Here is a 24644-nt window from a genome sequence, read left to right as displayed (position 1 = left end):
CAGTGGAATGATCCAGAAACTCGGCTGGGACACGCTACAGCAGCAGCGGACCGATGCAAAGCTGGTTATGATGTACCGGATTACCAACGACCTAGTTGCCATTCCCCGGAATACATATCTACACCCAGCAGCACTGTCCACCCGTGGCCATAGCCAGAAGTACATGCTACCCTTCTGTAGAACTGACGTGAACCGCCACTCGTTCTTCCATGCTGGCATCCGTTGCGGAACCAGCACCCAGAGTCCATTGCGATCGCCCAGACCTTGGAGTCCTTCAAGGCTGGGGTAGACAGACACCCAAACTAGGGTTTTTTTTATCAGCTTTTAACCATTTTTACTTGCACGCTGCGCCTCACAACGGCATTGTACAGTCACATATGTGATGTTGCTCCAGAGAGGGCCCAGCATATTATTGGAAGAAGAAGATTTCCTAACAGAAATATGCAGAATAAGTTTGGATGTGACGGAGACAGCAACAGTCACAGTGCTACATTTTGAGATACAGTTAGTATATAATATATAGGTTGTACATAAGGTGTCAAAGTGGTACATAAAAGACCTGGTACATAAAGTGACTGGTACATAAGGTGTCGCACCCCCAAGTTATACAAGTAGACTTAAAATGTCACGAAAACATGTTACAATCCAATAAAACAAAGTCCTAAAATGACATGCAAGTACGGAATCTGGACGATGATGACATGGCTTAGAAGCATTCAACATCCATAGTCAATAGAACTAAGATTAAACAAGTATACTATATTAAAATTAAAAAATACAGATTGTTTACATTTTATGACGCACCACGTGTTTTATGTAGATGTCGCAAATCATAATGTATCCAACTTCGTAGGTAATCGACTATTTTGCTAAATGTAGAAAGAAAAGCATCAAAATAGTCTTAAGAGTGTAATACATATTTCTTTTTATTTGGAATATCTATAACTTGCATAAATACCAAATGGGTTGAAACAAATCGGTGACGAAAACTAAATGCCACAAAGCAGTCTCTGTCACTGTATATGGGAAACGAAACATTTTTTGAAAATTTAAAGTAAAGGCTACTTATGGCGAAAGAAGGAAGGTGGTTGTTATACTGATTGGTTATTTTACATGCAGTCAAACTTGTGTTTGTCTGTCCAAAACTTTGTATTTATTATATCGTATATGACGCCAGTGTAAGATGAGTAGTTCTCGGATAGTTTGACAAGATACTGAAAAGGGCCGTTTATGTAAATTAATGAAATATGAAGAAATGATGAAATAATTTTTCCAACAAAAAGCACATGGAAGTCACTTTTATGATCATATGTAGCCCTTTCTGATCGGCGCATTTTATGCATTATGACTTTTATTTTGTCCACAGACACTGGGTGTAGAACACACTGCGACTACGCACCTGTGTAACATTTTTTCATCATCAATGTAAATTCAGGCGCAGACATTAAAAAATGTTTGATCGAAAATTCTTGTACACCCACCTTGAAAAATCATCCCATGTTTTACATTTTCCCAACTTCCCTACAGAATTTTGGTTTTCTTCAATACAGTACATATCTTTCTTCAAGATGATTTTCATGATATACTTCACTGGCAGGGAGACATACTGTACCAGTTTTGAGACCAGCATAGATGTTGTCATGGGATGACTTTTTGTAATTAAGTACTCTTTATCTGTTACCAGCACAACTACCAAATTTGTTTTAAGAACTTTTAGTACTGTCATAAATAAAGTCTGCAAGAAGAGGGGCTTAAAAAGAACCTAGTCTTTACTACAGAGCCCAAAATCATCCTACAGGTATGATATTACTTGAACTTCACTGCTGTCGCCAAAATACGTGAAAAAGTTGACAATTGTCTAAAATTCGATGTTTATTTATCATACGATGCCGGAAGCCACAGCTTACATAGTCGAAAGATTTTGTAAATGGAGCGAAGTGAGATAACAATTGCAAAATTTCTCGCATATTGTGTTGACAGCAGTGAAGATCAAGTACTGTCACTTTCATCATCGTGAAGAGTAATGCGTACTTTATCTAAGGACACCAGAAATATACTGGAAAGTTGCTAAAAGAAAAACACGGACAGATGTTTGAGGTATACTATATGTATGAAAAATTTCTGTGAGTTTTTATGCTAGTGAGAGATTCTCAGCATTCCCATTCATGCAAAAATCCGCGTAAGTCACGCATAAAAGGTCACTTGCACGCAAGTTTTAAAATTCCACGGGTACAATGTACGCGTAAAAAATCTGACAGAAAATACATTGTTCGTCGATAAAGAGCCGAAATTCAAGTAACCAGACATTATTTTTGATCCGTACACGCAAATTACCGCAATACACACTTTGACAATTTGCTACATGTCAAGACGAGTTGAATTTACATGCCGATAGCATAATTTAAGCTCCGCCTACTCCAGGTACTTGTGAGATTTTCGCGAGAACTGTGACAGCGAATCAAATAATCTGTAAAACTAGACGTGATAGTATTCAGCCAATCAACGACGCAGTTGCATCTTTGACACTTTCTGATAATTGTCAACATGTGCGAGTGCAGAAACAACAATTTTGGACGTTTTTATGCCCCCGAAGGGAGGCATATAGTTTTTGAACCGTCTGTCGGTCTGTCAGTCTGTCCGCAATTTTCGTGTCCGGTCCATATCTTTGTCATCGATGGATGGATTTTCAAATAACTTGGTATGAATGTGTACCACAGTAAGACGACGTGTCATGCGCAAGACCCAGGTCCGTAGCTCAAAGGTCAAGGTCACACTTAGACGTTAAAGGATAGTGCATTGATGGGCGTGTCCGGTCCATATCTTTGTCATCCATGGATGGATTTTCAAATAACTTGGCATGAATGTGTACCACAGTAAGACGACATGTCGCGTGCAAGACCCAGATCCGTAGCTCAAAGGTCAAGGTCACACTTAGACGTTAAAGGATAGTGCATTGATGGGCGTGTCCGGTCCATATCTTTGTCATCGATGGATAGATTTTCAAATAACTTGGCATGAATGTGTACCACAGTAAGACGACGTGTCGCGCGCAAGACCCAGCTCCGTAGGTCAAAGGTCCTTAACTCTAACATCGGCCATAACTATTCATTCAAAGTGCCATCGGGGGCATGTGTCATCCTATGGAGACAGCTCTTGTTTCAATAAGTTGTTGAATAATTAAGTGGTCAGCTGGCATCCACTACACAATTATTTGGTCTCCATTGTAAAAGAAAGACTCGTAAGCTGCTTGTTTATTAATATTTACAAAATGACCGGTTGCGGACTGACTTTCATCGGGCAATTTTTCTTTTTATTTGAGTCTGATACTGTTCATGCTAAGTAAGTATTACCCGCCGAGTTTTTATTTTATAACATTTTTTTTGTTGCTATAATGTTGCAGCAAGATATAGCAGCCCAAAAAATGTTATAAAAACTCGGCGGGTGATACTTATCAGCGTCTGCTTGAATTTTTGAAAACGTTTTTTTTTTTTTTTTTCAGAACTATGGAATAAAGAAAAACTCTTTGCATGGAAAATGATTATCTAAGAAAATGAATGGTCACATCAATAGTTTTTATCCATATTGAAACAAGAAAATTATAGCCATCTTTTCAAATTGCTTCACAAGCTTACTGGGTGTGAATGGTGTGTGTGTGGTGGTGGGGTGGGGGGGGGGGTGTATACTGAGTTAGAAATGATGTTCATAAATTTCTATTTTTCAACTAGAAGTCTCTTCACTTTTCTATAAGGAGAAGTGACTTTTAGCTGTATCCCTATGGTGCATGTGTAAAACAAACCACTGTCATTAACACAGGCTGAATAAAAGTGTCACTTCCCATATACTTCTTTATAATTTTGTTTCAGTTGGAACATTCTTTTCAGTTTGTATGGTTTGTACCCAACTTTTTTATCATGTACCCACATTTTCTAAAGTATGTGGGTACATGTACCCACTTTTCAAAAAGTCAGTGGGAATGCTGGATTCTATATTTTTTAAGACTAGTTCAAATAAGTTTAATACTGTTTGTGTGATTAGTGTCTTGATCTGGATATATAATAATGCAGGGTTCTAGCCAGGATTTTCTGAAGGCATGTTGCAGAAGGATATTTTTGACGGGCAAAGGGGTGGGTGCGGGAGGGGTGTCCCCTCGCGCATGGGGGGTATGGGGGTTACCCCAGAAAATTTTGTGTTACTACAACTCATTTTGGTGCATTCTGGTGCATTTCAGAGTGAAAAACATAGTGGTATTTTCAGTGATTAATAAGAATCATTTACATGTACAACAAGAAAAGATATTAGGTCATAAAAATCCTATGGAGTTTATTTGTTGAATGACAAAAGTTCATTAATTTTATGTTGCTAAAATGTTCCTTTACTATTTATTGTACATAAAACAACACAATTTTAGCACTGCACACATATCTATTTGTATTTTTAAGTTTATTTCTTCTATTCCTACGGAGTTTATTTGCTGAAAACTTATCCATTTTAAGTTTTTGAAAATGTCAACTGTTTGTTGTACATACATGTAAACACAATCTGAGACTGTCATCCAGGGAAACGCCGGTTTCGATTTTGGATCAGTGCCTGATTTCCTTTGGCCATTTGGCGTGGCTGGGAGGGATTCTGAAATTGTGAACGTGGCCGAGTGGTAAAGGTCGCTGGCTTCAAAACACTAGCCCCTTATCGTTGTGGGTTCGAGCCTCACTCGGGGCGTTGAATTCTTCATGTGAGGAAGCCATCCAGCTGGCTTACGGAAGGTCGGTGTTTCTACCAAAGTGTCCGTTCGTGATGAAATAATGCACGGAGGGTATTTCAAACTTTTCTTTGAAAGTGACGACAGAAAACATTAATTCTTGCTTTGCCTTTTCGATGTTCCGCCCGAGAAAACACATTTCATACATGTAAAAAACATTAATATTACGGCGATAATTGTTCAAAAGCATTTTACCATGCTGCACAATTTTTGACTTAATTCTTTACATTGTCTTTCCTTGATTGCGAAAAATATTCGGACGATAATTGTTGAATCATCTGTCATTATATCTAATGACATGTATAATCTTAAAACTTGCGAAAACAGTCACTTTCATGTACACATCAGAAGATACCGCCTGTCAACGGATTTAAAGGCGGAGCTACGATGAAATTTACGTCACACGTTCCACACATAGGAAGCTGTCATTGGTTTATCGGTTATCTTAACTGGCATCGCTTTACCTAAACTATTGGGTAAGCACGTGGAAGCTTTTCGAATACACTATCGGATTAATCGGGGTGTTAATGACATGTCGCTTCGGCAATTAAGGGATGACGGGGGAAATAAGGGATGTCGAAAATACAACTTAAAGTCTGAAGGCATGTCGCATGCGACAGGCGATAATAGCCTGGCGAGAACCCTGTAATGATCAGGGTTTCCGCTACAATTCACCAAAGTCGCCAGTGGCGAAAAAATAAAAAAGTGGCGAAATCTTTTTTTGCCGTAAATGTATTTTTTTATAATCTATTTCTTTGTCTAAAGAACTCTCCATCTAGCCTAAAAATCAATATTACCCGTTGCCGTTTCCATTCATAATACACAATACACAGCGCCGTGTCATCAACCAAAGGATAAGCATGACATCCATTACACAATAGTGTATTCAAACGCTGCCACGTGCCTCTCGATCTTTGACTTTAGTCTAAACATCCGATAAACCAATGACAGCTTTGGATGTAGAACGCATGACATATTTTATCAGCAAAATTATATTTGAAATATAATACCAGTGACCCCCACCCCCAGTTAGCTGAGAAGTAACCTATACTCATCAAAGATGCACCCTACTGTTTTGGCAAAGGAGTAATATTTTCTCAAAATTTAGACCCAGAAACGCACCCAAGGCCACCATTTCATACCTGTATTTCATAATTTTCAAGGGGGAAATACAATAGTGCTAATATTCATATTATTCTGTTGGCAAAATATGACTATTTAATTTACTCTTATGCTAAAAATATCTCCTGAAAAAATTACCCCTCCAATACTATCTCATAAATTGTGATGCTGTAGACATCATAACTTCATATGACTCAAAGAAACAGGACTTATTTCTAAAATAATTAAAAATGGAAGACTGTAGCAATCTGTTATCCCGAAAAATAATTATTTTGAAAGTGTCCCAAAATATGGACACAATCATCATCCTCCAGACCAGTGTTGAAAGTGAAAAAAAAAAACATCAACAATTATCGGTAATCATTCTGATGATAAACTAATTAATTGGCCTCGTTTTCATCATCAATTAACACCCCCTCAAAGAGCTAAAAGAAGTGTGTCGGTTATTGTGGCATCTGCAGTGGAGATCAAAGAGGTATAGTTTCCCCGAGATTGTCATTGCATTACGTCATGTTTTCGCGCCATGTGACACATCACTGTCTGATCGTACTTTCTCGATTCCTTTAATTGTTGAGAAGAAATCAGTAAAAAAGTTTTTTCTTTAATTTTTTAAAAGCGAATGTGCAATATCCAAAATAAACTGACATGTAAATGTGTCAGACCGTGAACGATGATGACCTATTTGCCCTCAAGAAATTTACATTATTATTTGAGAAGAATATCTAACAAAGTGTTGTGTCAAAAAATATATGTACGAAGAATCATTTAAAACTTACTAAAAATAGCAACGACATCATACTGCTTCATTTTAAAACCACATTTCTATTTACGTTCATGAGGTCACGTAACCTATTCTGCCGTGCTAACAGAAATCTGTTTGCCAAAAAATCGTTTTACTCCATGTATTTAAATTGCTGCCGCTTTTTCATTATTTAAGATTTTTTAATTGTGTTTTTTGTACTTTCTGGTCAAAAGTCTGAATTTTATTACCATAGTATGTACCGTTTATTTACTTTATAAAGGAAATAAATAATCAAGATCGCGCTGTTTGAAATTTTACAAAACATTATATGAAAATTTGATTGTTTTTAAAGAATTTTGCCTACATTCCTGTCGATATCTTATTAAAATTGTTATAGAATTTAAACTGTATTAGTTCTCAAGCGGTGTTGAAAATCTGAAGCGATTATATTAAAAAATGAATGCACTACGCACGTTTTTTGTGTTAAAAGTAACTGCGATGTAAATTAAGTATTACGATAGGGCGCACATGCTTGTGGAATGGAAAATTACCAGCATGACGTTTTGATATTTTTACGATTCGCTGGTAAATAATTAATTCCAGTCAATCCAGGTAATTTTGCCTGATGTAATTACTCAATTTGGTAAAGTTACCACGTAAAAACCACTCGCCCGATCGGTGGAGTAGTCCATTCGTGCTGTCCTGACTTTAACTCGCCAATGCTTATAACTGTAGAATGCCGTACTAAGGCAAAATTAAGTTTCGTTTTGTGAATTCTCCGATATGGGTACGATTTCCCCCTCTATTTTTCACTTTTAAGGGTTTTATTTTATTTGCAGACCGTGACTGAAAATTGGTTGACCGTCGGTCTACCCAACTTTTGATAGTGGATCTGCCGATATTTTGGTTGCGTCGGTCCAACGGTCCACCGCTAAGGTCGAGGCCTGACTAATCAAATAAAATTGTTGAAATTTGCTCCCGCCTTTCAATAACAGATGTTGTTCATACAAGTTTTTTTCTACACTGATACCTTTCGTTCAGTAAACATTGTGTAACAGGCAAAGTTCATAGTTTTGCAGACAGACATAGCTTCGGGCCGTTTTTGCCAATTAGAGATTTTCGGGGCCACAATTAATCTTTTGTCGCAAATGGCTCAAGCGCAACCGACAGCGTGACCCCTGAACAAGTGGTACAAACATGATAATAGGCTGCTCTTCTACGAATTGTTTATCAATTAACGTTTACACATTGATCAATAAACACCTTTCATAATGAAGGACATTATTGTACTAAATACAAACCACGAGATGACCACGTGTCAGTCGGCGCGTGGCGTGATTGACATCTGTCAGTAGCTAATTAGTATATGACGCTCCGCCTACTGCCATACTTCCGCTTGTTGTGGCGAACAGTATTGAAATTCACCGAGATTTTGATTGACAAGGGGCAGAACTTTTGAACTCGATATGCATCAAAGAAAACTTCTCGATTTTCGCGGGTGAAAACCCGGAACCTCGAGACTACCAACAAACAGGCTTTTCGCCATGTTGTTTCACGTCGACGGAACCAGGAACGTTCGTTACTATGCGCAACGAGGTCGGGTACAACTAAATTATCCCTATAATCAATAAAGATATGATCAGAATCTCGAATTTCGGCCCATAAAAAAATTGCGGTCGGCGGTAAAAACTTACGGTCGGTCGGGTTACAGGAAACAGACATATTTTTTTTTTAGGCCTAATAACTTACCGATGTTGTTAGAGATGCACACATGCATTTAATTCACTCCTTCTATTTAATACCTATAGATGAATTAAGATTATGACAACAATGTTGTTTATTGTATAGTTATATATGACATTCTCCTTTGCTTATGAATGTATTCATTCTCAACATAAAGCAGTGCAATATTGCCAATAAGTCAAAAATGATATTTAATACGGTATCTCCCCATTTAAACGCCCCCTCCCACCGTATATCTAATACAAAAATGACTTACCAGCTTTGAGGGGGTGAAAATTTTACTTCCAATAAGTCAGGCAAAGAGTAACCCTTTGAAGAAGGAGGGGTGTATTGTTTTGCAGATGTCTGTCGGTCTGTGGGTATGTAGACCAGTTGGTTTCCGGATGATATCTCAATAACGTTTGGGCCTAAGATAATGAAAATTGATAGGGAGGTTGGTCATGACCAGCAGACTATTGATTTTGAGGTCAATAGGTCAAAGATCAAGGTTACAGTGACCCGGAACATTTAAATGGTTTCCGGATGATAACTGAAAAACACTTCTATTTATGTCCCCCTTTTAATTAGAATTTTGTCTCCCACACCACTGTGGTGGGAGACATATTGATTTAGTCCTGTCTGTGTGTGTGTCCGTGTGTGTGTGTGTCTGTCACAAATCTTGTCTGCACTTGTCGGCCCAGGCACTTCAGAATTATGGCCCTTGAATTACCGAAAACACTGATGCCAGTGATACTGTGTGTATCATACAGGTCTTGGTGCATGGTGCATGGTTGACTCAGATACATAAGTGAGAAAAAATGCTAATCTAGATGATTAGACAGTTGTGGGAGACATACGCTTTTCTCAAAAACATCTCTCGTTTAAGGTTAATTTTGATGCACTTTCACATCTCAGTTATTACTAAATGGATTTGATTCAAACTTAAAATAGTTGTTTCACCTTATCACTCACATCATATGACTCAAGGTCCATAACTCTGGTACCAATATTTCATGAATTATCCCCCCTTTTAACTTAGAATTTCAGGTTGAAATTTTGATGCACTTTCACTCTATATCAGTTATTACTAAATGGATTTGATTCAAACTTAAAATAGTTGTTCTGCCTTATCACCCACATCATATGACACAAGGTCCATAACTCTGGTACCAATATTTCATGAATTATGCCCCCCCCCCCCCCTCTTTTACTTAGACTTTCAGGTTAATTTTGATGCATTTTCTCTATATCTTGGCTATTACTAAACGGATTTGATTCAAACTTGAAGTTGTTATTCCACATCATCACCCACATCATATGACACTGTTGTTGTATTTTGGTGCAGAAATAAACGCCCCTTTCGTGCAAAATGTAACGCCCCCGGGGGCGCTTAAACGGGGGGATACGGTATTCCAATGTTCACTGTTCATGTTTGGAAGAAAAAATATTGAACAGTCATTTGACCTAGAACCTTCAAATTTCATAGGATGGTAGGGCATATGGGGTAGATGACCCCTATTGTTTTTGGGGCCACTCCATCTCTCTATCAAGGTTATAGGGGCCTGAACATGGAAAACTGTTTCCAATCAATAACTTGAGAGCCACTTCACTCAGAATGTTGAAACTTCATAGGATGATTAGGCATGCAGAGTAGACAGGCTTTTTTTTCGGCCGTTTTTATAGCCGTTATTCGGCTATATTCCCAATGCCAAAAAGTATGTATTTTTCCCAAAATGAGTGCAAAAATTCCCAGTCTACAATCTGAAAAAAATTTCATCAAAATTGCACAACTATTGACCAAATTATGGACAATTTTGTAATGGAAGTATGTTAAAGAGGTTGTACAAAGTGAAACAAGTGCATGAGGAAGTGCTTAAACACATTCTTACTATATCCTATGGGTCTAAACATTTCCCAATTTGGAACATTTACGCGTCAAAATTCCCAATTTTGGGGGTATAGGCTATGTTCCCAAATTTGCTAGAAAAAACCCTGGTAGAAGACCCATTTTCACTCGATCAGAGGTCAAGGTCACATGCCTGAACAGGAAAAAAAGTTTCCAGTCAATAACTTGAGAACCACTTGACTCAGAACATTGATACTTCATAGGATGATTGGACATACAGAGTAGTTGACCCCTTATGAATTTGGGTTCGCTTGATCAGAGGTCAAGGTCACAGGGGCCTGAACATGGAAAACCATTTCTGATCAATAATTTGAGAACCACTTAACTCACAACATCGAAACTTCATAGGATGATTGGACATACAGAGTAGTTGACCCATATTGATTTTTGGGTCACTTGATCAGAGGTCAAGGTCACAGGGGCCTGAACATGAATAAGTTTCTGATCAATAACTTGAGAACCACTTGACCCAGAATGTTGAAACTTCATAGGATGATTGGACATGCCGAGTAGATGATCCCTATCAGTCACTAAGCAAACCATCAGCGTCTCTTTGACTTTCGCTCCAGTCCCCTATTGACATCTTGCCTGTTACTACCATGCTTTGGGGGAGATATGTGCTTTTCTACAAAAGCATCTTCTAGTTTCATAACAATTTTATGTTTTGTAGATCCTACAGAAGACGTTCCAGATCAAGATCTAAATCAAGGGATAGGAAACGTAAAAGATCAAGGTCAAAAGAAAGGCGAAGGTCAAGGTCAAGAGATAGAAGGTCAAAGTCAAGGGAGAGAAGACGTTCAAGATCACGAGAAAGGAAAAGATCAAGATCACGAGAAAGGAAGCGCTCTAGATCTAGGGAGCGCAAAAGATCTAGGTCAAGAGAGCGGAGGAGAAAGGATGATAAAAGGAGATCAAGATCTAGGGAAAGAAGGTCTGAAGTTTAATGTTAAGTTTAAGAGCTGTAATAAACATACTCTCTACTTTTAACTTGTGTTAAGGCGCAAAGGTATAATTATTACAGAGAAAAAATGTATGTGAATATAGTATAAAATTCCACTATCTTAGCTGTTACTGTCTTGTCTTTCTAAGGCATATCAGACAGACAAAATTTTAATATTTATGTGAAAAATTGTCTTGAAATTAAAAAGACAGAAGCAAGTCCTTATATATTGAAAGTTACTCATCACTTATATCCAAATAAAATGGTTCTGTATTTTAATGTTTTAAGAAGTTTGAGATGGAAAACAAGTTTTTGAACATTTTAGGAAGAGATCCCGTTCCAAAGATAGGTCAAAAAGCAAGTCACCTTCGAGGTATGCTGAAGGAGCTCTAAGGGTTAAAGATGAACCCCTTGATAAGGTATATTTTTAGCTTGACTTTTCAAAGAATAGTGTAGCTATTCTACTCACCCTGGCATCAGCATCACCCTTTGGTTAAAGTTTTGCATGCAAGTACATATGGCTATCATATAAAGGCATTAGCTTTGAAACTTATTTTTAGCTCACCTGAGCCAAAGGCTCATGGTGAGCTATTGTGTCCGCTCAATGTCCAGCGTCCGTCGTGCATCGTCCGTCTGTCAACATTTCCTACAAAAATCTTCTTCTTGAAAACCACTGGGCAGAATTACACCAAACTTCACAGGAATGACCCTTGGGTGGCCCCCTTTCAAAATTTTTCAAAGAATTGAATTCCATGCAGAACTCTGGTTGCCATGGCAACCGGAAGGAAAAACTTTAAAAATCTTCTTGTCCAAAACCGCAGGGCCTAGGACTTTGATATCTGGTGTGTAGCATCATCTAGTGGTCCTTTACCAAAATTGTTCAAATTATCCCCCTAGGGTCAAATATGGCCCCGCCCTGGGGGTCACATGGTTTATATAGACTTATATAGGGAAAACTTTGAAAATCTTCTTGTACAAAACCACATGGCCTAGGGCTTTGATATTTGGTATGTAATATCATCTAGTGGTCTTCTACCAAGATTGTTCAAATTATCCCCCTAGGGTCAAATATGGCCCCGCCCTGGGGGTTACATGGTTTATATAGAGTTATATAGGGAAAACTTTGAAAATCTTCTTGTACAAAACCACATGGCCTAGGCCTTTGATATTTGGTATGTAGCATCATCTAGTGGTCCTCTACCAAGATTATTCAAATTATTCCCCTAGGATCAAATATGGCCCGCCCCGGGGGTCACATGGTTTATATAGAGTTATATAGGGAAAACTTTGAAAATCTTCTTGTACAAAACCACATGGCCTAGGCCTTTGATATTTGGTATGTAGCATCATCAAGTGGTCCTCTACCAAGATTGTTCAAATTATCCCCCTAGGGTCAAATATGGCCCCACCCCAGGGGTCACATGGTTTATATAGAGTTATATAGGGAAAACTTTGAAAATCTTCTTGTACAAAACCACATGGCCTAGGGCTTTGATATTTGGTATGTAGCATCATCTAGTGGTCCTCTACCAAGATTGTTCAAATTATCCCCCTAGGGTCAAATATGGCCCCGCCCCGGGGGTCGCATGTTTTACATAGACATATAGGAAAAAAAGTTTAAAAATCTTCTTGTCTGAAACCACAACACTTAGACCTTTGATATTTGGTTTGTAGGATTGCCTTATGGTTCTCAACCAAAATTATTCAAATTGTACCCCTGGGGTGAAAAGAGGCCCTGCCCTGGGGGTCCCAAGTTTTATATAGACTTGTATAGGAAAAAGCTTTAAAAATCTTCTTGTCAGAAACCATACGACCTAGGCTTTTGATATTTGGTATGATGCATTGTCTAGTAGTCCTCTACCAAAATTATTCAAATTATGCCCCTGGGGTTAAAGGAGGCCCCGCCCTGGGGTCACTTAGTTATTATGTGAGTTATATAGGAAAAATACTTAAAAAAATCATCTGATCCTATTTCCAAGGCTATTTAATTATAATTACCTGATGACCCCAAGTAGTATGATGTCACTTGATTGTGACCTTGACCTACTGACCTACTTACTTGTTTTTTAAGATACAGTCTTGAAATTTTGATGACTTACACAGTTTTGCATAAAAATCGTAAACCTGAAATTCATTGACCATGAATGTGACCTACTGACTTTTTAGCTCACCTGTCACATAGTGACAAGGTGAGCTTTTGTGATCACGCAGCGTCCGTCGTCTGTGCGTCCGTCCGTCCGTAAACTTTTGCTTGTGACCACTCTTGAGGTCACATTTTTTGTGGGATATTTATGAAAGTTGGTCAGAATGTTATCTTGATGATATCTAGGTCAAGTTCGAAACTGGGTCACGTGCCGTCAAAAACTAGATCAGTAGGTCTAAAAATAGAAAAACCTTGTGACCTCTCTAGAGGCCATATATTTCACAAGATCTTCATCAAAATTGGTCAGAATGTTTACCTTGATGATATCTAGGTCAAGTTCGAAATTGGGTCACGTGCCATCAAAAACTAGGTCAGCAGATCTAAAAATAGAAAAACCTTGTGACCTCTCTAGAGGCCATATATTTCACAAGATCTTCATGAAAGTGGGTCACGTGCCTTCAAAAACTAGGTCAGTAGGTCAAATAATAGAAAAACCTTGTGACCTCTCTAAAGGCCATATTTTTCATGGGATCTTCATGAAAATTAGTCTGAATGTTCATCTTGATGATATATAGGTCAAGTTCGAAACTGGGTCACGTGCGGTCAAAAACTTGGTCAGTAGGTCTAAAAATAGAAAAACCTTGTGACCTCTCTAGAGGCCATATATTTCATGAGATCTTCATGAAAATTGGTCAGAATGTTCACCTTAATGATATCTAGGTCAAGTTTGAAAGTGGGTCACGTGCCATCAATAACTAGGTCAGTAGGTCAAATAATAGAAAAACCTTGTGACCTCGCTAGAGGCCATATTTTTCATGGGATCTGTATGAAAGTTGGTCTGAATGTTCATCTTGATGATATCTAGGTCAAGTTCGAAAGTGGGTCACGTGCCTTCAAAATCTAGGTCAGTAGGTCAAATAATAGAACAACTTTGTGACCTCTCTAAAGGCCATATTTTTCATGGGATCTGTATGAAAGTTGGTCTGAATGTTCATCTTGATGATATCTAGGTCAAGTTCGAAACAGGGTCATGTGCGGTCAAAAACTAGGTCAGTAGGTCTAAAAATAGAAAAACCTTGTGACCTCTCTAGAGGCCATACTTTTGAATGGATCTCCATAAAAATTGGTCAAAATGTTCATCTTGATGATATCTAGGTCAAGTTCGAAAGTGGGTCACGTGCCCTCAAAAAGTAGGTCAGTAGGTCAAATAATGAAAAAACGTTGTGACCTCTCTAGAGGCCATATTTTTCATGGGATCTGTATGAAAGTTGGTCTGAATGTTTATCTAGATGATATATAGGCCAAGTTTGAAACTGAGTCAACTGCGATCAAAAACTAGGTCAGTAGGTCTTGAAATAGAAAAACCTTGTGACCTCTCTAGAGGCCATACCATTGAATGGATCTTCATGAAAATTGGTCAGAATGTTCACCTTGATGATATCTAGGTCAAGTTTGAAACTGGGTCACGTGCCTTAAAAAACTAGGTCAGTAGGTCAAATAATAAAAAAACCTTGTGACCTCTCTAGAGGCCATACTTTTCATGGGATCTGTATGAAAGTTGGTCTGAATGTTAATCTTGATGATATCTAGGTCAAGTTTGAAATTGGGTCAACTGCGGGCAATAACTAGGTCAGTAGGTCTAAAATTAGAAAAATCTTTTGACCTCTCTAGAAGCCATATTTTTCAGTGGATCTTCATGAACATTGATCTGAATGTTCACCTTGATGATATCTAGGTCAGTTTCAAAACTGGGTCACGTGCGGTCGAAAACTAGGCCAGCAGATATAAAAATATAAAAACCTTGTTACCTCTCTAGAGGCCATATTTTTCATGAGATCTTCATGAAAATTAGTGAGAATGTTCACCTTGATGATATCTAGATAAAGTTCAAAACAGAGTCACGTACCTTCGAAAATTAGGTCAATAGGTCAAATAATAGAAAAACCTTGTGACCTCTCTAGAGACCATATTTTTCAATGGATCTTCATGAGAATTAGTCAGAATTTTTATCTTGATAATATCTAGGTCAAATTCAAAACTGGGTCACATGAGCTCAAAAACTAGGTCACTATGTCATATAATAGAAAAAACGACGTCATACTCAGAACTGGGTCATGTGGGAAGAGGTGAGCGATTCAGGACCATCATGGTCCTCTTGTTTAATATTTTATCATCAGTTTGACATTTGAAACATCATGACCCTCTTGTTTCTTTTACTAAGTCAATTACCAACCTCACTGGGTCAAGTCCCATAACTCAGACATGTATTTTGGCCAAATTATGCCCCCATTTGGACTTGTAGCGCTTCCTTTCCCAGTTTTTTCAAATGGAGGCAGTTGGCCTCTTGTAGGGGCTGCAAGGGCAAAACATGAAAATATCTTTAAAAGGCTTCTTCTCATCAACCGCTTGATGGATCTTCATCAAACTTGGTCTGTAACATCATTATAAGGTCTTCCCTAATTTTTTTCCAGATGGAGGCACTTGGCCCCTTTTAGCTAGAGCTAGAAATAGAAGTTCCTTGAAATGTCTTCTTCTAACAAACCAGTGGATAGATCTTCATCAAACTTCTTTTAACCATGTTTTTGGTTATTAGATTGGAGTATGTCATTAGGTGGGTGGGCAGGCGAGCGTCAAACTTGGTTTCTGCACAATAACTTTAGTTCAGAACAAGTTATAAACACCAAACTTGGCCTGTAGATAGATGGTAAGGAGACAAAGGTTGGGATTGCATTTGGGGTAATTTGGGCCAAGGTCAAGGTCACTGTTGCTAAAATAGAAAAAATGGTTTCCGTTTAGTAACTTCAGTTTGCATTGATGTATTGAAATTAAACTTGGCCTAGGTAGCATATAGGAAAACCAAGGTTGGGATTGTATATGGGGTCATTGGGGTCGAGTTCAAGGTCAGGAAATCTTATTTAATCTTCACACTTAGAAAATTTTACGGTGGCCATTGGGCCAAAAACTACTTTTTAGTCAGTGGGACGGAATGGCGTTGGTTCAGATCCTACTGAAATCCAAATAATTTTTTTTACTCTTTTTTAGCTCACCTGTCACATAGTGACAAGGTGAGCTTTTGTGATCACCCTTCGTCCGTCGTCAGTCCGTCCGTCCATGCGTCCGTCCGTCAACAATTTCTTGTCTGCACGATAGTGGTTTCATTTATGATTTTATTTTAACCAAACTTGCACACAACTTGTATCACCATAAGATCTCGGTTCCTTTCTTGAACTGGCCAGATCCCATTATGGGTTCCAGAGTTATGGCCCCTGAAATAGCCAAAATTAGCTATTTTGACCTTGTCTGCACAATAGCAGCTTTATTTATGATTGGATTTTTACCAAACTGGCACACAACTTGTATCACCATAAGATCTTGGTTCCTTTCTTGAACTGGCCAGATTCCATTATGGGTTCCAGAGTTATGGCCCCTGAAAGGGCCAGAATTAGCTATTTTGACCTTGTCTGCACAATAGCAGCTTCATTTATGATTTGAATTTAGTCAAACTTGCACAAAACTTGTGTCACCATAAGATCTTGATTCCTTAGTTGAACTGGCCAGATCCCATAATGGGTTCCAGAGTTATGGCCCCTGAAAGGGCCAAAATTAGCTATTTTGACCTTGTCTGCACAATAGTAGCATCATTTATGATTCGATTTTAACCAAACTTGCACACAACTTGTATCACCACAAGATCTTGGTTCCTTTCTTGAACTGGCCAGATTTCTTCATAGGTTCCAGAGTTATGGCCCCTTAAAGGTCAAAATTTGGCTATTCTGGCTTTTGCAGCCATATAGAGACTTCATTTATGGTTTTATTTGATACAAACTTCCAAAATAACTTCAACAACAATTATAATTCTTGGATTCCATGACAAATCAGATCCAAGTGTAGGTTCAGAGTTATTTTATATCTGATTACCTCCCCTGATTGTACTCAAAATGGATTTATATCAATAAGTACTTATAGGACTTATTTGAAATTTGAAATTTCATTATTGTCATTAGTTGGACTGAGCCAATCAGGGTAGATAACTATGGACTGATTTTATGTCAAATTACCTCTCTTTATTTTAAATTAAAATGGGTATATCTCCGTAACTAATGAAGATACTGATCTGAAATTTCATTTATGTCAACAGATTTATTTGGCAGATCCTTATTTTGTTCACTTACAATATTTTTTTATTTTTTTTAATTACTTTCCTTTTACGTTACTATAAATAGCTTATATTTAGTAACTTTTTTATTATTGGCCGTAGGGAAAAACCGAGACCACTTTTCTGTGGTACAACATGGATGGTACCTCCAATATTTAGGTGTATTTTGACATATCTATACCTTGTAAGATTTTTTTTTTCTTTTTGGTTAAATTTCTTCCCTTTGTTGTTACTGTCCTTTGGACTTAGATATTTTTTCTGAGGACCTTCTTGTCCTTTGTCCTCAAGTGCAATGATAACAGGTGAGCGATATAGGGCCATCATGGCCCTCTTGTGTTTTTTTTTGTAATGAAAAAGGTCATTTTAATGCCATTTGGTCAAGGTCAAGGTCACAGTTACCAAAAATAGATTTTTTTAATTCCTAAAATAGATTTTTTTCTCAATGTGATCATCAAAAAGGTGGTTTCCACTTTATAATTTTAGTTTGGACTTACTTACTGCCACCAAAATTTGTGTACAGCAAGGCTATCTGAAAAATTAGCTTTGAATGATATTTGGGGTCACTGTTACTAAAAATAGAAAAATGGCTTCCACTCAGTATCTTTAGTTTTGGTACACTTATTGTCAGCATATTTGGTGTATAGTTAGCTTTTATCAAACACAAAAGGTTGGGGATGTATTTTAGGTCACTTCGATCAGGGTCAAGGTCAGTGTAATTAAAAATAGAAAAATGGGGTCATATTTGAAATAAAAAATAGATTTTTTGTGCTGTGGAATCGAAGGGTGTCGGTTCAAATCTCACTGAGACCCCCAAATGTTTTTTCTTTTTTCGTTTTATTTTCAGTGACAAAAAGGTCATTTCAAGGCCATTTGGTAACTAAATATAGAAAGATATGGTCATAGTTATAATAAAAAAATAGATTTTTTTTTCAGTTTGATCATCAAAAAACTGGTTTCTAGTTTATAACTTTAAATTATTATACTTTATTAAATATAAGAACTAGCTTTGGATTGTATTTTGGGTCACTGTTACTAAAAATAGAAAAATGGTTTTATGCTCAATATCTTTAGTTTGGGTGCACCTAATGTCAACAAACTTTGTGTTTAGGTAGCTTTTATCAAAGAATCATAAATTACATAGGGAAATGACATATGTACTTTTCTTATACCTGTACTTCTGAATGGCATGATTGGATGCAGTCAGATATGTATAATAGAATATAACCATTTTTGTAAAGCCTGCTTGCGATGAGCTCGATATAGTCTCCACTTTATGTGTATGTGCGTCCGTCTGATTTTGTCCGGACTATAACTTTGACATGCATGGACCAGTCTTGTTTATATTTAATATAAATGTTTACCTCAATGAGAAGGCATGTCATGTCAAACCCCATGTTCCTATCTCAAAGGTCAAGGTCACAGCTGGAGGTCAAAGGTCAAATTGAAGTTCGTCTGAAGCATTTCTTCATGCATGGTGGGATTTTGATGTAACATAGCATGAATGTTCACCATTATGAGATGGAGTGTCATGCGCAAGAACCAGGTCCCTAGGTCCAAGGTCAAGGTCACACTTGACAGCTGGCGGGCTCGACATTCTGCCCGTGGGCATACTTGTTTTAAAGAACATGTTGGCGTGATGCAAAGTTTGAAAACCTGATTTTCGTTGAATTTCCACGTTTCTTATTGTATTATCGTTATAAGGTCCTCTCCTAATTTTCTTCAAATGTGGGCACTTGGTCTCTTTTTCGGGCCAGTAGAGCTTAAAAATAGAAAAAAACTTTAAATGACTTTTTCTCATGAATCACGTGATGGATCTTCATCATACTTGGTCTGTAGCATTGTTATAAGGTCCTCTACCAATTTTTTTTCAAATTCTCTCAAAAATTTGTGCAAATGGAGGCACTTAGCCCCTTTTAGGGGCCACTAGAGCTAAAAATTGAATTCCTTTAAATTACTTCTTCTCATGAACTGCTTGATGGATCTTCATCAGACGTTTGTAACATCATTATAAGGTCTTAATATGCCAAATGTATCCAGCTGAGGGTACTTTGTTTCTTTTATGGGGACACCAGAGCTAGAAATAGAAAATTATTTAAACAACTTCTTATCATCAAGTTTTTTTCTAATGTTTATGCTTTTTTGGGCTGTCACAGCAAAATATAGAAAAAAAAACTTTAAATATCTTTCATTTTAATGAACTGTCCACCAAACTTAGTCAAAAGCAAGGTCATATGGCAGGTGAGTGCCTTAGACCCACTTGGGCCTCCTGTTTACTCTGCTTACACTTACTTAAATGTATCTTTTAATAAATATGTCTTGACAAACATTTTCATAAAGTCAAGCAAGGTGTCCATGCAATCGCGCTTGTTTTGTTTAAGTCTACAAGAGGTATAGCTTTGAAACTATACATTTGTTTATCAGCAGTAGATGTGTAAGAAAAATCAGAGCAAATTCTTTTTATATGATGAAGCCATCCAGCTGGCTTACTGAAGTTTTATAGTTCTTCTTAAGTGTCTATTGCCCAGAGAGGCATCTGGGGTCTTCCTTCACCAGGGAAGGCTGTAAAATCATCATATGACCTGAAATTGTGTTGGTGTGATGAAAGAAGATGGCCAAGGTCTATAACTTGTGTTTTTCATATTGCCTATTATCAGGAAAGTGTTTCCACATGCAAGCAGTTCTTTTCTAAGACTAGATTATATTTAGTTTATACATTTGTTGCAACATGCCAGAATCATAATAAAATTTACTGAGAGAAATGCGTTATGTTATGGTTAAAACAGTAAACATGTGAGAGAATAATGTATGTTATTTAGCTCGCCAAAACTGAAGGTTCAGGGTGAGCTATTAGTATAAGTAGATGGTTTGGCATCCATCATCTGGCATCTGACATCCACAATTTACATAACATCATTTACTCTGAAACTACTGGTCAGAATTACACCAGACTGTCTGTAGCATCCTGGCAAGGTCCTTTCACAAATTTATTTAAATGAGGGCATTTGGATCCTTGATGGATCTTCATCAAAGTTGATCTGTAGCATCACTGTAATGTTCTCATCCAAATTTTCTCAAAGGGGGGCTTTTTGCTCTTTTCAGGTGTGGCTAATGCTGGAAGAAGAAAAAAAAACACCTTTAACAGCTTCTTCTCCAGAACCACTTGATACGTCTTCATCAAACTTTTTCTGTAGCATTATTATAATGTCCTCTCCCTAATTTGTCCAAATGGGGGCACTTAGCCACTTTTAGGGGCAGATAGACCTAAAAATAAAAAAAGCTTTTAATTATTTCTTCTCATGAACTGCTTGATGAATCTTCATCAAACTTAGATTGTAACATCGTTGGAATGTCCTCTATCAAATTTATTCAAATGGGGGCACTTTGCATGCATGGAGCAATCTTGTTTGTATTTTGCATGAAGGCCATTTTAGAGCTTGTCGGGTCGTTACTTGTCTGGAACAGTCTGATTTTTAATTAGCATTACTGTTTGCCTCATGAGACAGAGTGTAACTTGCAAACAAAAGCCCCCAATCTCAAGATCACACTAAATAGGGCTCAGAAGTCATTTAAGAGCTTTGTTTGGCAGTAACTTTAATATGCATTATTATACCAATCCCGAAGTTGTAAAGGGGGAGTATACTGGTTTCAGGTTGTCTGTCTGAGCAACTTAAAAGAAAGAGAGGGCCATCTAACTGTAAAGAGAACAAGAGAGAACAATAGCTTCAATCCGTTAGCATTAAATTATAGGGCCAGGGCCCCCTATACAACAAAAGGAAATAAAAGAAATGGCCTCCTCCTTCATTTCGGTGGCACATCCATCTGTCTGTCTGTAGACACAATCTTGTGTGCACCAACTCTCCTCATCCCCTTGACACAATTTAATATAACTTACACAAGTGATCAGTAACAACATTAGTTGTGTATGGTGCATGTTAGGTTCTTTCAGAAAAAAAAAATCTAAAGCTACAGGACTTTGTTTTTTGTTACTATACTACATATAGTCTGCATATACAATCTTGTGTGTGCTTAATCTCCTGAACCCATTTACACAATTTAATGAAACTTCACACAAGTGATCAGTAGTAACCCTAGTTGTTCATAGTGCATGTTAGGTTCTTTCAGAAAAAAAATCTGCAGTTAGTAATCTTTGATTTTTGTTAATATACTATATACCAGCCCTTTTTAGCTCACCTGAGCATTGCTCAGGGTGAGCTATTGTGATCACGCTGTGTCCGTCGTGCGTGCATGCGTCTGTCGTCAACAATTGTGTTTAAAAGACATCTTCTCCATAACTACTGAATGAATTTTGATGAAACTTGGCATGGATGTTACTTGGATGGTCCTCTAACAAAGTTGTTCAAAGGTTCCGCTTGGTTTCACATAGGGGCCGCCAGAGCTAAAAATAGAAAAATCTTAAAATGACATCTCCTCCTAAACCGATGGTCCAATTTAGAAATAATTTCACACAAATGGTCCTTATGTCACCCTCTACCAAGATTATTCAAATTATATTAATTCGTCAAAAAATATGGCTGCCAGAGGGTGTGTCACTTTTCCCTATATGTATATAGTGGAAACTTTAAAAATCTGCTTGTGTGAAACTGCTGGCCCGATTTTTAAAATAATTTTACACAATGGTCCTTGTTTGACCCTCTACCAAGATTGTTCAGATTATTCCGATTCGTCAAAAAACATGGCCCCCAGAGGGCGTGTCACTTTTCCCTACATGTATATAGTGGAAACTTCAAAAATCTTCTTGTGTGGAACTGCTGGCCCGATTTTAGAATAATTTTACACAAATGATCCTTGTTTGCTCTCTACCAAGTTTGTTCAAATTATTCCGATTCGTCAAAAGACATGGCCGCCAGAGGAAGTGGTCACTTTTCCCTATATGTATATAGTGGAAACTTTTAAAATCTTCTTGTTTGAAACTGCTGGCCTGATTTTAGAATAATTTTACACAAATGATCCTTGTGTGACCCTCTACCAAGATTGTTCAAATTATTCCGATTTGTCAAAAAACATGGCCGCCAGAGGGCGTGGTCACTTTTCCCTATATGTATTTAGTGGAAACTTTAAAAATCTTCTTGTGTGAAACTGCTGGCCCGATTTTAGAATAATTTTACACAAATGGTCCTTGTGTGACCCTCTACCAAGATTATTCAAATTATTTTGATTTGTCAAAAAACGTGGCCGCCAGAGGGTGTGGTCACTTTTCCCTACATGTATTTAGTGGAAACTTTAAAAATCTTCTTGTGTGAAACTGCTAGCCCTATTAAAAAATAATGTTACACAAATGGTTCTTGTGTGACCCTCTACCAAGATTGTTCAGATTATTCCGATTCGTCAAAAAACATGGCTGCCAGGGGGCGTGGTCACTTTTCCCTTAATGTATACCATGCTTGACCAAATTATTGCCCTAAGGTAAAAAAAAAAATATCAGATTTGTAATGTCTACCATAATTGTTCAAATTATTGCCCTAGGTTCAAAAGTGTGTGTGACATGTATATAATATAGGCTTACATAGAAGAAACCTAACTCTGTACTTATACAAACACACTTGAAGCCTTGTACACAGGCGAGCGCTTTAGGGTCAATGACCCTCTTGTTTATGGTTTTGGGGAAGGGTGGAGGGGAAATTTGCATCGTAAAATACCAAATTTGGGAATTTTTTTTATAACAAACAAAAATACAGAGTAAATAAGAACAATAAATAAAGGGCCTCCACTGGCTCCTTCACACTTGTAGCCATGACTTTAGCCAATTGCAAAAACTTGGAGCCATTTTATAGCCAAAAGTGCCAGAATTAGTAACCATTATTTTTTTTCAATCTCTATTTCATTGGTTACACCCAATCTCCCGAACCGTTGCACACAATTTTATGAAACTTCACACAAGTGATCAGTACCAACCCTAGTTGTGCGTAGTGCATGTTACATTCTTCTATATTTTAGTAAGATATGTAGTCAGTGAATAATTTCTTTGTTGAATCTTTTAAAAGGAAGAAGAACAGAAAAGACTTGAAATGGAAATGCAGAAGCGGAGGGAAAGGATTGAGAAATGGAGAGCAGAGAAAAACAAGACAAAAGAACTCCTACCAATCAATATAGCTCCTCCATCAAAGAAGTGGAGCCTGGAGGATGAGGATGATGATGAGGAGGAGAGTGTAGATACAGGTGTGAAAACTGAAGATGATGATGAAGTTGATCCACTTGATGCTTATATGCAAGTAAGTGTAGACTAATGTCAAGAAATTTCTTGTTAAACATTGGTAGTCGGTGAAGGTCCTCACCTGGAATGCATGGAACAACTTGTTTCCAGCCGAGTTCACAGCAGGTCTCAGACTTAATCCCTGTCATCTAACCCGGATTACTGGCATTTCAGTCTAGCCTGCTAACCCTGTGCCACTTACTTATTTTTTGAAAAATTAAAAGAGGATTTCTCCAAAAGCTGAAGCTGAATTTATATATTAAACTATTAAACAGTAATCAGTGTTTTTTTTTTTCAGTGTGTGAATGAAGAGATAAAGAAGCCAGAGCTGACTAAAGCACCAATGGATACAAATAATGTAAGATTATTCCCCTACAATTTTGATACCACTAGATACAGAGTATAATGGGGCAGTATTGAAATCATCCTTGTCCATCTGTTGTGTCAGTTCGTTATTTTCCCAGGTCACTATCTCCCAGGTCAAAGTCAATCAGATTGGAGGTCAGAGGTGAAATAGCTTTGTGTCTGTTCCATATTGTCTAAACAGTTTGGAAATTTTTCATAAAACTAGCATCAAATATAGACCTCATCAAGACAACATGTAGAGCACACAACATAGGTTACAAGGCAAAGGTGAAATTGTATTGTCTTCATATAGTCTAAACTGCTTGGACAATTTTCAAGAAACTAACATTTATTGTCAACCTCATCAATATGACATGCGAGCGCACAACCCAGGTCACTAGATCCAAGGTCTAGGTCATGCTTTGAGGTCAATGGTGAAATATTGTTTCCACTCTGTATCTTCTAAACTCTGGGAAAATTTTCTCAAAACTAGTATCAATTATTAATGTCATCAAGATGATGTGCCGAGAACACAACCCAGGTCTGAGGTCAAGGTCACTGAGAAGTTAAAAATCAAATAGCTTAAATTCATGTCCATATC

The 24644-nt window shown here is 37.6% G+C and overlaps 1 protein-coding gene across 1 annotated transcript in view; it reads left to right on the top strand.

Annotated features, from left to right (window-relative positions):
• The first annotated feature begins 991 nt into the window (after positions 1 to 991).
• LOC123563967 (probable ATP-dependent RNA helicase DDX46) overlaps positions 992 to 24644 on the top strand; it is a 128327-nt gene continuing 104674 nt past the window's right edge. The window contains exons 1-5 of the mRNA XM_045357166.2: positions 992 to 1084; positions 10919 to 11179; positions 11514 to 11607; positions 23490 to 23717; positions 23997 to 24056. Coding sequence (XP_045213101.2) covers positions 1068 to 1084; positions 10919 to 11179; positions 11514 to 11607; positions 23490 to 23717; positions 23997 to 24056 — 660 coding nt within the window. The 5' untranslated portion in view covers positions 992 to 1067. The remainder of the gene's footprint in view (positions 1085 to 10918; positions 11180 to 11513; positions 11608 to 23489; positions 23718 to 23996; positions 24057 to 24644) is intronic.

The sequence above is a fragment of the Mercenaria mercenaria genome, chromosome 2 (genome assembly GCF_021730395.1).
Source record: "Mercenaria mercenaria strain notata chromosome 2, MADL_Memer_1, whole genome shotgun sequence".
Lineage (NCBI taxonomy): Eukaryota > Metazoa > Mollusca > Bivalvia > Venerida > Veneridae > Mercenaria > Mercenaria mercenaria.
The sequence above is the reverse complement of the archived record's forward strand: the minus strand, read 5'-3'. Positions and strand labels throughout refer to the sequence as shown.